General features: G+C 49.2%; 1 protein-coding gene across 1 annotated transcript; it reads right to left on the bottom strand.

Annotated features, from left to right (window-relative positions):
* Positions 1-623: 623 nt before the first annotated feature.
* On the bottom strand, positions 624-4,558 carry SALL2 (spalt like transcription factor 2). The gene is made up of 2 exons (XM_046654899.1): positions 4,492-4,558; positions 624-4,115 (listed from the first exon to the last, which is right to left on the bottom strand). Exons 1-2 carry the CDS (start codon positions 4,556-4,558, stop codon positions 1,165-1,167), a joined length of 3,018 nt encoding a protein of 1,005 aa, XP_046510855.1. The 3' UTR covers positions 624-1,164.
* Between the last annotated feature and the right edge of the window lie 9,757 nt (positions 4,559-14,315).

Below are 14,315 nucleotides of genomic sequence, written 5' to 3'. Positions count from 1 at the left end.
CAATCAAGAATTCAAGGTCCCCTCCCTGACATCATGTCCCTTTCTTAATCATAGAGGTTTCCAGCAAGCCCTAGGCTTTAGCAACACTTCACAATTCTCCATCATTACTCCTTCAACTACCCTCACCAACAATGCTTGTTAAAGATATGAACTTCACCTTTCCCAAAATATCCCATGAGAGACTTCTTGGCAAGAAATCTGCTTGTTTCTTAACTTTGAGAGGCCATGATGAAGGAATATGAGAAGCTGGAGATGTCTTGGCGTATCGACCAGCCAACACCTTTTCCTTAATGTGGCTAGCAAGGAGTTTACAGGGATGACTGTCCTATGCCCTTCATTTTTCCCTACCCCCTAGGCCTGAGACACCAGATACAGATACTGTTGTATCTTCATTGCTGGCACCTTCTGGAACAGGGGGAAAAAGGATCGTGCAGTCTGCTGCTTCTCTTCTATGATGGGCTTCTCAGGCTCTGCCTTGCATGTAGGAAGCCAAAATAGGAAGAGGGGGGCTCTCTTCTCCTTGGCCTCTCTGGATCCTGTTGCTGGAGGCACCTTCCCAGCCACAGCTCCTGGGCCAAACAGCACTGATGGTGCCAGGCCTGTAGTGGTAGTGGAGGTGGAGCTAGAACTCTGGGGCTTGGTGGGCAGGTCACGTGACAGGAAAGCCATGTACTGGTTCCAGAAAAACAGGGGACCCACCCTCACCAGCTGGGTGGGAATGTCCTGGGACAACAAGTCCTGCAGGTAGACCTGGTCACCAGAGAGGAGTGGCACTGGGCCCTCCAGGGACAGCTGCTGGTCCCTTTGGGCTGGGCTGCAGTTTCAAATGTGGGTGCTCAGGTGCACCTGCCAAAGGGAAAGGGAGAGGAGAGGGGAGAAGGGTCACGCCAGGGAATCTGGAGAGGGTTTCCCTTGGGAATGTGAAAGCTGTAGAGAATCTAATTTCCTCAGGTACAATGAATGAGGAGGGAAGAAAAATTTCTCAGGGGGTCATCCCCCCGTGAGCACGATTTCCAAGATCAGGGACTAGAGAAAAGTCACTAGGGACATATCATGTAGGAACTCAGAGAAAAAGACAAATAGGGTTCATAAACCTTGGAGGTCCTTCTACAGAGCTCTGTTTCTGCTCCCTGGGTCAAGGGGGAGCAGTTAAGAAAAACAGGCTCATGGTATGGTGGGGTCATCTTTTCGGGGAAAGGAGGAGAGCCCTGGGGACGTGATGGAGGGTGAACAGCCTGGGACCAAGGAAAGAGCAGCAATATTCTGAGGGCCATGGGGGGCAAAGGGCTGTACCTGGTGGTGAGCCAGCAGCATATGCTTCTTGAGGGTAGCCCGCTCGAGAAAGCCCTGCCTGCAGAAAACACACGTGAAGAGCGGCCCCTCCTTGGGGTGGGTCTTTTGATGCTCCTCCAGAACTGCCTGAGTGGGAAATGTCTGGCCACACACCTCACAGGCCTTTCTGCTACTGCTCTCTCCTGGCTCCTTTCTCATGGCTTCCTGCATGCTCAGCTCCTCCACTACGGGGATGCTGCTGCCTTCCCCTTCTAGGGTGAGTGCTGATGGCGGACTTGAGCTCCTCTCCGGTTTGCCCCCCTCTTCCGTGCCTCCTGCAACATCACCGCCTCCCTGCTCCATTGGCTGTGTTTGATCCAGGCTGTCAGGTGGTGGTGGTGGTGGTGGTGGCAGAGAAGGCTGTTGAATTGCTTTCTCATTACTGTCCATCTCCTTCCCAGCTGTGGCTGCTGCCACCACTGTCCCCACCTCCTCCTCTGCCCCCGATGCCTCTTCCGAATCACCTCGCACTGATATTGCCTTCTCACCTCCACTCTCTGAGCCTCTCCCTGCCAGGGAATCTTCATCAGTCACATCTTCTTCTTCCTCATCCTCTTCCTCCTCTTCAGACAACTCCTCTTCTGGAGACGGCTGCTGGGACGACTGCTGGGGGAAGCTCCCTGCCCCAGAGACTGTAGATTGCTCAGAGCCATTCTGGGCAGCTCCCCCGCTTTCAGGGAGCGTGGTACCACCGTTAGGGATCTGGCCCCCGAGATGCATGCGAACATGCTGCTGCAGAGTAACGGCATTGGTGAACTTCTTCTGGCAGATGGGGCAGGAGTTCTGGGCCCGGGCAGCTGGACTGGCCTTGTGGCCAACAAAATGTGCACGCAGATTGCCTCGGGTGGAGAAAGCTCTGCCACACACTTTGCATTTGAAGGGCCGCTCACCTCCATGTTGGCCATAATGCAGGCGTAGTGCTCGAGGACAGCTCAGCACCCGGAGGCAGATGACACACTGATTAGGTCCAGATGAGGCTGAGGATGAAGCTGCAGGGGCAGAGGTGGTCGGGGCTCCTGAGGCAGTAGAGGCCACTGCCACGGCTCCTTGTCGGTCAATCTTTTCTACGAGTTGCTGCAGTTTTGAGGTCTCTGAGGGGGAGGCCCCTAAGGGCTCTAGTACATAGGGGAAGGGGAAGCTACCGGTGGACTTAAAGTGGTTGGTAAGCAGTGCCCAGCTGGGTAGTGAAGTCACCAGCTTACTTAGCTGCATGCGGGTTGCTGTGCCACTTTCTGCCACCCCGGTGATGGCCGAGCCCTCACTCCCTGGAGGGGTATTTTCATCTGCTTTACTCTTTGGCTCTACTGCTTTCATTAGCACAAACTTATTGAAAGCAGGGAGCGCAGGAGCGGCGGCTGTGCCCGCACTGGTGGAGAGCAGCGTCAGGCTCTCTGTGGCACTGAGTGCTGTGCTGGAGGCCACCAGAGGCTTGCGTTCCACACCTCCTCCTGGCATGGCCGCCTCCTCCTCGGCCTTCTCTGGCGGCACAGACATACCATACGGCAGGCCGCTGCTGGTGATGACATAGTCTAGGTGCTCTGGCACTGGGTGAGGGTTCATCTGTACATGCGGGTACTTCTCACGATGACGGTGGAAATGCACTTTGAGGTTGCCGCGGGTGGTAAAGCGGTTACCACAGACGTTACACTTATAGGGCCTCTCCCCTGTATGGGAACGCAGGTGGATCTGCAGGGCACTGTCACTGCCAAATACTTTGGCACAGAAGCGGCATTTATGCCGTCCACCGGGCTTCTCCAAGGGACCCATCACTTCCCCATAGCCCAGCTCACCACTTCCGTTCTTTGGCTTCAGGAGCCCTGGGGAGGCAGCAGCCTCAAGGCCTCGGGCCGCCCCAAGACACTGTGCTGCCAGTAGTCCTGTGGTGCCTGGGAATGCCAGATGAGGCGAGGCAATCAGCTGATCTGTGCTGCCTGGCAGGGCTGGGGAGGGGGCAGGGGTGGGTTTGTGGCTTCGCCCAACTCCTCCAGCAGAGAAAGGGTGCTGTGACCCCAGTGGATGGTAAAGGTGGAAGAAAGCCTGCTTGGGCGTTTCTGCCCCTGAGGAGGAGGAGGAGGAAGAGGAGGAGGAAGGTGCCAGTGTCTTGCCAGTTTGCACAGGCTTGATGGGGCTGAAGAGGGGAAGCAGGGGCTTGGTGGAGGAGGCAGTCCCTGTCCCAGGCAACTCTGAGGGACTGGCAGGGGTGCCCACAGTCTGGCCTAAGGAGCCAAGCAGCAGCACCTGCCGGCAGATCTGCTCAGTCATCTGCATCTGATGGATCTGCCTCTGTTGCAGCACCCGGAGCTCTTCCAAGATCAGAGGGATGTTCAAGTGGCCGCTGCCTACACCTGGGGGTGGAGGAGGAGGTGGAGGAGGAGGGGGTGCAGGGGTGGATTCTGGAGGTAATGGGGTTGCTCCCAGCTTGGGACTGGCCAAGATCAGGCCCCCGCCTCCCCCAGCTGCTGTACCTGTGGCAGCGACCAGGAAGTGCCCCGCAGACTCCTCTCCTCTCCGCTCTGGGCCCCAGGTGGGATCAGTGGGCACGGAGGACCCAGAATCCGGGGGGTTGCTGTGCTCTGCCTCCATGACCTGGGGACTATTGTGGCCCTCAGGCCGGGGTTCAGAAGAGGTCGAAGAGTTGTTGGGGTTCTCCTGGCCCCCAATTATTACCATTACAGGGGCGTCAGTAGAACATGCATTCTGGTGGGCGAGGAATTCAGTTGGGTCAGTGAATTGAGCGCAGCACTTGGCACAGACTTGGGGGTGATCCTCCTCGCTAGCATCACCTGGGGAGAAGACAAGGAAAGAGCGTGGGTGGCGCGGTTGGGATGGTTATACGGAGGCTCTAATTAACGAGACCAGTAACCGCTAGTTGGGGGTGGGGAGATGAGCTCACCATCAGGCCATGCAGAAGGCTAGAGCTCAGTCCTGACCCGCCTGGACAAGAGACACCCCAGCATGGGGAGGGGCGAGCACGCGCAAGCTACTGCCCTCCCGTGTCCGACCCCCACGCCCCGCTGATCCCGGGCCACCGGCGAGCGCAAGGAAGGGTGTGAGGATGGGGTCCGATGCAGAGAACTGTGCATTTTACCCCGTCCATCGAAAGTCTTACCCCCGCGCGCCCCCTCCACCCACCCCTGACCGGGCCGGGCCCTACCGCACCTCCAAGCTCCGCCGGCTCCCCGCAGGGACCCCCGAGACGAGAGCTCCTCCCGGCTTCGTGCGCCATGGTTTTGGGGGAGGTAGAGTGCCGGGTGGAGTGGGAGACAATGGATATCGGGATTGCGGGAGGCGGCAGTGGCCGCCGGGGCTGCGGCAGCCTCTGCACCCAGCGGCCCAGACTGCAGAGATGGAGATCGGCGGCGGCGGGGGCAGGGAGCAGCCGAGGAGGGGGAGGGGAGCGAGGAGGCGCGGAGGAGGGGAGGAGCTGGAGCGAGAAAGCTGGGAGAGGGGAGATGGGGGAGGAGCTGCTGGGGAGGGGAGTCTGTGAGGAGGAGCTGCTGGGGAGGGTGGCGGGAGCTGGAGGAGGAGGGAGCAGGGAGCCGGAGGTGGGTGTATGGGGGCGGGAGCCCAGGGCCTAGGAGGGTTTCCGGAGGCTCAGTGACAGGTGCTGTGGGGCATGGCGGGGGTCCACCTTTCCTTGCCCCCTGCCCACCCCCCCCCCCCCACGTGTCTTTGCCCCCGCCCCCCCCCCCCCCCCCCCCCCCCCCAGCAAGCTCAAGGGGGGCACAGTGGGAAACACAGCCTTGCTCAATAGAGCAAAGCGATAGGCTTCTCTTATTTTTCTTTGGATAAAGGATCCACTGAGCCTGGAAAACGTGGACTCCAGAGAGGGTGGTCTGATCGCCTCAGAGGTCTGAAGGCCAGAGGGGGAGGGGGAGCCCAGAACATCCATCCCTCATCAACACACACACACACACACACACACACACACACACACGCGCCAAAATACCCCATATTTGGTCCTGTCTCCCTCACCTCCATTCCCACCCTACCCCGATCCCCTCCACAAAACAAGTTTCTCAGGGTGGGAGGCTGCAAGGTAGAATTTCCAAGGAAGTCATTTCAGGACTCCTCTCTGAGGAACACTAAACCCCTTTACCTTCCGCCCCTCCTCTCCCAGAATAATAGCCGAATGGTTACTCCACAAATCACCAGGACCACACCTAATTTATAGAGTTCATGCTTATTTAAGGAGCTGTCTCCTATTTAGTACCCTCTCCTCTAACCTTCTTCCTCCATTGTCCTCTTGCAACACACACACACTGTCACTATGAAGGGCAGTTGGATTTGGGGAGATGCGAGACTGAAGAGACCTACAGAGGCCCACCTAGCTCTAACCTGGGGGGAGGGGAGCTCCTCCTGAAACAATGGAAAAAATGCTGAAGGAGCCACCAGGCAGCTTCTGGTGTCTAAAGCCCCTTTCAGCCCCAACCTGGTTTGAATGCCTAGAAATGACTTACCTCACCACCACAGAAGCTACCTCCTCTTCAGAGAGAAGGTAAGTAGGGGTGAGATGCCTCCTGGACCAGGTACTCAGAATTCCTTTTCTGCCTGGAAAGGAGTCTTAATGGGTTTCCCACTTTCTAAGAGTTTACCTTACTTATAGGAAGTGACCGCAAATCCTCAGTTTTGTGGTTTGCTGGGCATCAGTAAACCCACGTTTTTCTAATCCCACTTCTGTTCTCGCCTGGCTGGTAAATTAAGGCACGGTGGTCAGTCACTCCACGCTGTGCCCCCATTTCCCTTTTTGTAAACTGGCAATATTGTCTTTGTGCTATCTTCCTCAGAGAAATATTGTGGGGACACAACCTTGAAAAACTCTTACAAATAATATTAATATGTGCATGTGGGACTTTAAATTTTGGGAGGAATCCTGAATATTATGGATTAGAGAATTTACATTGTCAGTGGCCCATCAAAATAACCTGAAATACACAAATAGTAAAATTAGATCTATTTTTCATGTTGCTTATTAATCTTATTAATTTCTGAGGTAAGACGTTGGCTAATATCATTGGTATATGTCAAGGGTAGGGGATCTTTTTGTGGGAAGCTGAAACAACCTAGTATTAGTAATATCCACTTTGCTTTTCAATATAAATTTTGCTGTCTTTTTTAATCAAAAACATTTTACTGAATTATGTTTTGACACTCCAGATAATCATAAGGATCTTAACATTGTGAATTGTGGCTTTGAAACAGGTAAGCTGTGCGCTTCCAGGCCTGACCCTTACAACGAGGAAGAGGAGTGTCTATTTCAATTACAGCAAGTCACAGGTTGGTGCAGTGTTTTTCATTTTTACAGATAGGGAAATCGAAGATAGAGAGGTTAAGTGACTTTTCCAAGTTCACACAGTAATTCAGTGAAGAAAGCATTCAGAATTTTGACTCTTGTCCAGGGCTTTCTCAAGCCCATCAACATTGTGTGACTTCCCTAATGCTAGAGAAAGGGCCCTGTGTGGCTCCTACCTGCCATTTGCTCTCTGGCCTCAGTAAGGGAGAGGGAATCAGATGGAAGCTTTCTACTGAGCATTTGTTAATTAGCATTGAACATTTGATATCAAGTTGCTGTTTTGTCAAGTCTTCCGACAAGAAAAGAAATCCTTTTCTTTTCATCTTCTCCTGGGAAACACTGTCCCCTTTCTTGCTCTTTAATGAAACTTGCTTTCTGATGCGGAATTTGATCTGCACTCTTCTTTAAGGTAAATTTAGTCCCTGGTGAAAGGTGACGGATCAACAGCCACCTGTAAGAGGAACCCTCTATTTCTCAGCACTTTGCACTCACTGCCTATCCCGAAAAGGGGGGCAGGATTCTTAGGTAGACACGAATGGAGTCATAAATACAGGAATAAACTAAGCAGGTAATTGTGTCCCTAGATAGCAGATAAGGTGAGGTAAGCTATCCTGGGTCACATGCAAAGTCTGGGATGGACATAGGACTAAGACCTGGACATGCTTGTTTAAATTTATAAAGAGCTAAAATGACAAGGAAAAGGGAACCCAGGGGACTGTCTAAATCTGGTGGCCCATCACACTGCGGCTTTAGGCTTAGGAGAGAATGGCTGGGGAGAATAAAGAGAAAAATAGGTGGGCAGTGCACAGTGGGTGGAGTAGTTGAACAGTGGTTCTCAAACTTTGCTGCCTATTAGAATTACCGGAAAAATTCTGATGGCCAGGCCACAGTCCAGACCAATTAATTCAGAATCCCTGAGGGTGGGATCCAGGCATCAGTACATTTGTAAAGCTCCTCAGGTGATTCCAATGTGCCGCCAAGGATGAGAATCATAGTACCTATCGGAGAACTGCCCCTCCCATCAAACTTTCCACCCTGTTCCTCCCAAATCTTACCTGCGCTCAACCTGGCCAAAATCAGGACATAGGAAAATGAGCTGCTCAATGCTAAATCTTCCTGTCAGGCTCCCTCTCTGCTCTGCCCACAGCCACACTTAGGCTCTCTTGTATCCTGCTTCCATGAACAGAATTTGATATGATTTATACCTGACTGTGAATTTAAGCGACTATGTTACCTTTCACAGGTATGCGCGTCTTGAGCCATATTTCTAATTGTTAGATGAAAGGCTTTGTTCTACAGAGGTGAAGCATCACCCAGCCACTAAAGAAACAAAGCGCACTATGTAAGCACCTGCCTAAAATTACTGTTAGCATTGGACCAACGCTAATTGGTAGAGTCCGTAATTATGAATTGGCTCTGTAACTGGTGCTATAGACTACTTCTAAGGGAGACTGTCCCATCTTCTCTTCCTTACTTGTCTCTCCTAAATATATACACATACTCCTTTGCCACCCACACCTAGTAATGTACCCATGGCCTGTGCAACACACTAGACAAACAAGTACAATGATTTGTCCATCCGGTAAGCTATCCAGATTTTGCATGTGACCCAGGGTAGCTAAGTGAGAAGAATATGTTTGTTTCCAGAACGGGAATATCTTAGGTCAAACCCAAAAAAAGGTTTTTTTATGGACATTTTTCTGACATCAGAGGACTCAGCACTTAACATAAAATTCATACCATGTTGGAGTTGGAAGGGACTTTAGAGATCTGACCCTTTCGTTGAGCACAGTGATTGAGAGTGCCAGCTCTGAATCAAACAGACCTGAGTTAAAGCCCCGGTTCTAGCACTTTCTAATCTCTGTAACTTTGAGAAAGTTTCTTAATCTCTCTAAGGCTTGGATTTCTCTTCTTTAAAATGGAAGTATAGCCATAAAAAGGAATGAAGTACAGATACATGCGACCACGTATATGAGCCTTGAAAACAGTAGGCTAAGTGAAATAAGCCAGACATAAAAGGACAAACATTATTATGATTCCATTATATGAGGTACCTAGAATTGGTAAATTCACAGAGACAGAAAGTAGAAGAAGTGGTTGCCAGGGCCTGGGGGGAGAGGGGAATAAGGAATTATAGTTTAATGGGTATAGAGTTTCAGTTTTGTAAGATGAAAAAGTTCTGGAGATGGATGGTGGTGGTGGTCACACAACATTGTGAATATATTTAATGCCATTGAATTTTACACTTACATATAGTTAAAATGGTAAACTTTGTTATGTATATTTAACCACAATAAAAAAAGTGTTTAAAAATGGAGGTAATGAGGAGGAGTTGGGAGGAATAAAAAAGAAGAAATACATAAAGGGCCTAGCATAGTACCTGACAAAGGGTAAATGCTCCGCAAATATTAGTGATGTGTTATTATTTAAAGACCAAAAGCTGAAGCCCACGGAGAAGAAGGGACTTGCTCAAGGTCACACAGTTTCAAGGTCCAGGCTGGATTGCAAGCCAGGTTTTCTGCTTCCTGCTCCGGTGCTCTGTTGCACCATGCCTGAGTTACTTTCTATCTACTCAGAAATGTTTTCCTTTTGACCCAGGGATACCTAGGGCTGAAAGGCTCAGGGCTTGATAGTCTGAGAGATGCTGCTCTCTACTTCCAGATATAAAGAGAACAGAGCCCTTAAAACTCTATTTTTGCCTTCTTTCCCCTTTTGCTGCTCTTGATGTCTGCTAACTTCCATTTCTCCCTCTAGATCTGTTTGGCTGTTGTCCTGGTTTCTCCTTCTCACTAAATATCTGGGTTTCTGATTGTTTCCTTTATTTCCCAGATGTACTAGTTTACATTTTCCCTATTCACATCCCTTATGTTCTCTAATCCAGATTTCTAGACTCTGTAGGGGAGAGAGAAATTTTTTTCTCTCTCCAGAGCTTTTAAGTAAATAGACTATTTCCTTCTCATCACTTATGTGCTATAACTGTTCTGTTAGGTTTTGGTGTTCTGGTCCGGGAAGCTGAGCGAAGACAGGGCTGGAAAGTAGGTTTTTCAGACTGTTTCTTGGTGACGTCTTACGTCACTGCAGAGATGAGGCTTTTAAAATGTGCAACAAAGGCTTAGCATTTGCTTGTCACATTGGGTAAACGTTGCTTAAAAGAAGGCAAAGACTCCTGAAAACCTTACTGGCACCTTAGCCTACTAAATAAATGTCTGCTGATGCTCATGATGATGTCCATCGTTTCACGGGGACACCAAATGACACACACCTAAGAGCCCTCCCCCGGATAAGAGCCCTCCCTACCTAATTTGGGGGCATGCAGAACAAGAAAATGTTTCTGGGGTAGAAGGAAAAGTCAGGAGCCTGAAGATCACATAAGCAAACAGAAACCCAATCTATGGAAAAGGAGGGAAGGAGAAATCTATATATAAGAGCAGGAAGGAATTTTAGAATCTATCCAATATAGCTGCTTCATCTTACAGATGAGACCCAGTGACACTCCAAGTCTTGCATGTAGCCCTGGATCTTTCACTCTCAGGACAATTCTGATCAGAAAACCCTTAGGCTTTCTTCAGGCATATCTTAAGAGGTTACTACTGCTTTCTTGCTCCTTACACTTATGTTTCTGACTTTTGTGGCTCAATGGCAAAATTTCAACTGGAATTTATTGCTGCCATTGGATTCAAGCCTGCACTGTTTCTATGGGGATGGCTTTGCAGCAGCATCCCCACCCCCCCGAAGTGTTCATGGCCCGAGGTGGGAGTTATAGCTCAGGGGGCCTAAGAATCCACTCAGGGCAGTTGTGAAAGATTTCTTTTGACGCCCTCGCAGATTTTTCCTCAGGAGTGGTATTGCGAATGGGTGAGAAGACTTGGGAGATGTGGGGAGAGGAGAGGAGAGGAGAGGATGCCTCTTGGGTGGGGGGATTCAGTATTGTTCCACAATCCAACCAGCAGGGGAGCAAGGCTATGAGGCAACTCTGAGGCTCTAGGGGAAGTCTCCTGTCGAGCAGGAGGAGGAAACATCCGGTCTGCAGCAGCATTAAGGAGGGCTAATGTGTCCCGGGAGGGAAGGATGCTAACACCATGAACCTCTAAATATGGGCACAGTGGGATCCCAGCAAAGCAGTGACTTGAGGAGGATGTGTTCCATCCAGATCACAATATGTCTCTTAAGGATGTTCTGTAGCACATGGAGCCCTGATTTGAGCTCAAGTTATTTTTTTACAGAAGGTGAAAAGGTAAGGTCAATCTGTGATTTAGTTTTAGTTACTGCAAAAACATTATCCTAGAGCTTTTCATGGCACACATCTTATAAAGAAATGCTGAAGTTTTCCAAGAGGTTTCTGAGCTTTGGTCATATTTCAGCACTTACGGGAAGTACCACTGTACTCATATATAATAATAACAATACTCACACATATTAAGTACTTATTGATGCTAGGGACCGTACCATAAGCACTTATTATGCTAGTTATTTTTCCAAGTGCTTTACATGCACTATCTCATTTCGATTCTCACAGTAACCTAATGAGGTAGCTAGTATATTCATCCCTATTTTACAGATGAGGAAACTGAGGCAGAGAGAGGCAAGGTAAACCAATCAAGGTTGCACAGCTAACCAAGTGGCAGAGCCAGGATTTGAATCCTGAAAGTCTGGCTTTAGAACCTTTGCACTTAATGCCACACTACATTGTTGGGCGAATCAACTATTTGCTAAATAAATAGTTTGTCCCTGAGCCAGGACTTCCAGACTTTCACAGTGTGAACATATGTAGCCATACCAGTATGTCCAAAACTCGCTTGATCCTAAGAATTACCTGGACACTTGCAAAGATAGAGATTCCCAGATTGTAGCCCAGATCTACCCACAATCAAGCAAGTTTGGAAAACCCTAATTTAGTGGAGTGAATTCCGCCAGCACTGAGCATTGAGAAATCTAGGTGTTTGTCCTGACTGTGCCTCTGTTTCTGAGACTTGGGGCAATGCCACTTCTGAACACCCTAGTCGCTCCATTGTCTGCCTCTTACTGGAATGTTATAAGAATACATGAAATTTTTCCCCCCCTTAAAGAAAATCTGTTACTTAAAAAACATGATATTTTCATAAAATGATATGTATAATTAACATATATGTTAGCTTCTACACTGCTTTTTTTAGCTCCCTTGAAGCACAAACCTAAGTCCCTCATCCACACCTCTCCCCCAGGTGACATGGATACACACCCCAAACCAGGCTGCATCTGACCGACATTAGCTCTCTCCCTCTGGGAGCTCTGATCTGCTCTCAGCTCAGCCCAACAATGAGAAACTTTTTTCTCTTCTCCCTCAGGGGAACCTTCACGTTTATCCAATTCATTCTCTTGAAACCCAACTCTCAAGAAAGAAAAGGGGGAAAAATCCCACCCCTAAGAGACGGTCTTCAGGTCTGAGGAGGTTACTTAGCAACGGCACAAAGACCAGTGAGCAGAGGGGGACCTGGGGAGAAAACTCTTGGGTGGGGAGACAGAGCCAGTTTGAAAACTCCATTTCATCTAGAGAAAAACAACACAGACAACACAAACAGAATCAATCCTGAGAAAAGCCAAGCGGGGCTTCTCCCCAGCACAGGTCATCTCTTTACTCCCTGCATCTCAACTTCTCCAAGCCCCCAGTGACCAAGTCCTCCCCCTGGTTTTGCCCATGGCCCAGGTGCCCTCCCCTTGCCCTGGCCTGACCCACACAGGCTTGGACTCAGGGCTCCCCCACCCTCCCCAGGCACCCACCGTTCTCAGACGCGCTGGGACCTTCGCAGTCCGAGATTAACTGTTGGGGTTTCCGCTGCTTTCGCCGAGACATTCCCGGGTAGAGAGAGGTGGGATAGGGAGGGGCAGTGCTCACTTAGTTTTAACCAGGGTGACCTGGTTGGGTCTCCCCCTTGGGTCTGAAGCCAACTGATGCCTCTCCCCCAGTGCAAATCACTGTGGAGCAGAGATGTTCTCCCTTCGCAGAGACAGACAGACAGACTCGTGCGCGCGCTGTCTCTCTCTCTCTCTCTCCCTCTGATTCTCTGTCCCTGACTCTCTCTCTCTTTCTCTCTCAATCTCTGCAAGTCTTTAAAGGGGAGACGCCCCCTTTTTTTTCTTCAGCTTCTTCCCTACGCTTCTGCAGCTCCCATTGTAAAAGCAAAAATCCTAATCTTTCCGCACACTCTTTTCTTTTGTACTGCAGAGGAAAGGATTTAACCCTCTCCTGCCTGCCAGGGCTCTGGGCCTCTCCCTGTGCTGTCTGATCAGAAAGGGTCCCTAGCTTGTTTTTCTCACTCTTCGTCCAAGATCTTCACAGTGCTTTTTGGTTCTTTCATGATTCTATGCCACCTTGTTTGATAATGTGACTGTTTCTAGGGTATAAGCTGAAATAAGAACTTTCTGGTATATCTTGATTATGAGGCCAAGAAGTCAGTCAGTTGAAAATGGGGATATGAAACGCTGGCAAAAACATAGAGTAAAGATGAAGAGTCATTATAATAAGTTAATATACACAGAGCTCTTTATAATTAATAGACTATTTTCACATACATGACATATTTTAAGTATTACAACTCTGAGATTAGCACAGCAGGTTTTACTACTCCTATTTATAGATGATCCTCTTTATAGATGAACCAAAAGGCTCAGTGATGTTAAGTAACCTATCCAAGGTTGCACAGCTATGAGGTAACAGAGATGGGCCTGGAAGCCAGTTGCATCTGATAGCAGTCTAGCATTTTTTTTCCTCTATATTGTTAAAGGCATAATATGCCACCAGACTCCTAGCGTGAAAAAAGTGATTGATCTTAAAGAATCTCGTTTAAAATAGCAACAGGCTCAGTGGCTCTTCTGTCTCTCCCACTCCTGTCCAGCTCCCATCTCTGAGAAGATGATATGGATGAGTTCCATGGTACTCCAGGGTGGAAGCTACAAGGAGGCACTTTCAGCTCAATGGAAAGGGACTTTCTAATAGTGTGATGAACAAGCCAGTGAATTTGTAGGCTTTCTGTAATGTGTTCTCACAGAGGCTGGAAACAATTGTCAAGGATTCTGTGGAAAGAATCTCCTTGTAGATGTCAGGTTTGACTTTTAATAATTCCTCCGTCTCTAAAATACATCATTTGGCAACCAATCAAGTCTCTCCCACTCAGCCCGCACTGTTAAGGGTGATTCATTTATTGTTCTTTAACTTCTGGCCATGCTATTACTACCTGAATTTGAGTAATACTGTGCTACTGGGCACTGAATATCCACATGGGCCTTATCTTCCAGCTATAATGCCTAGGTCCTCTTTTAACCTTATTTACCTTTTATTCTTCTGGCTGAGATGAGAGAGCATGTGAAACACCACCAGTTAGGAAAGTGGGAGTTGCTTTCTCCTTTAGAGTTTAGTGATGTAAATCTCTGATGGCTGCATCTTCAGAGAAAAGCAAAGCAAAGCTCACTCACAGTGTTGGGTACAAACTTGAAGTTCCCTTCATTTCTGCCCTTACACCCGTCAAGGCTAGTGTGGCAATACTAAGAAAGGGAGAGAGAGACAGCAGATGGTAGGAAGGTTGCTGGTGATAAATGAGGCAGGTACCCACACCAGAAGAGATTTGGGAAGCACTCTGATCTTTGATTTGGAGTTCACTGAGTCTCCATTATTTTCCCACTCCTTTGGGGTCAAGACCCTGGGTGGCTCCCTCAG

Source organism: Equus quagga, chromosome 2, assembly GCF_021613505.1.
Source record: "Equus quagga isolate Etosha38 chromosome 2, UCLA_HA_Equagga_1.0, whole genome shotgun sequence".
Taxonomy (NCBI): Eukaryota; Metazoa; Chordata; class Mammalia; order Perissodactyla; family Equidae; genus Equus; species Equus quagga.
The sequence above is the reverse complement of the archived record's forward strand: the minus strand, read 5'-3'. Positions and strand labels throughout refer to the sequence as shown.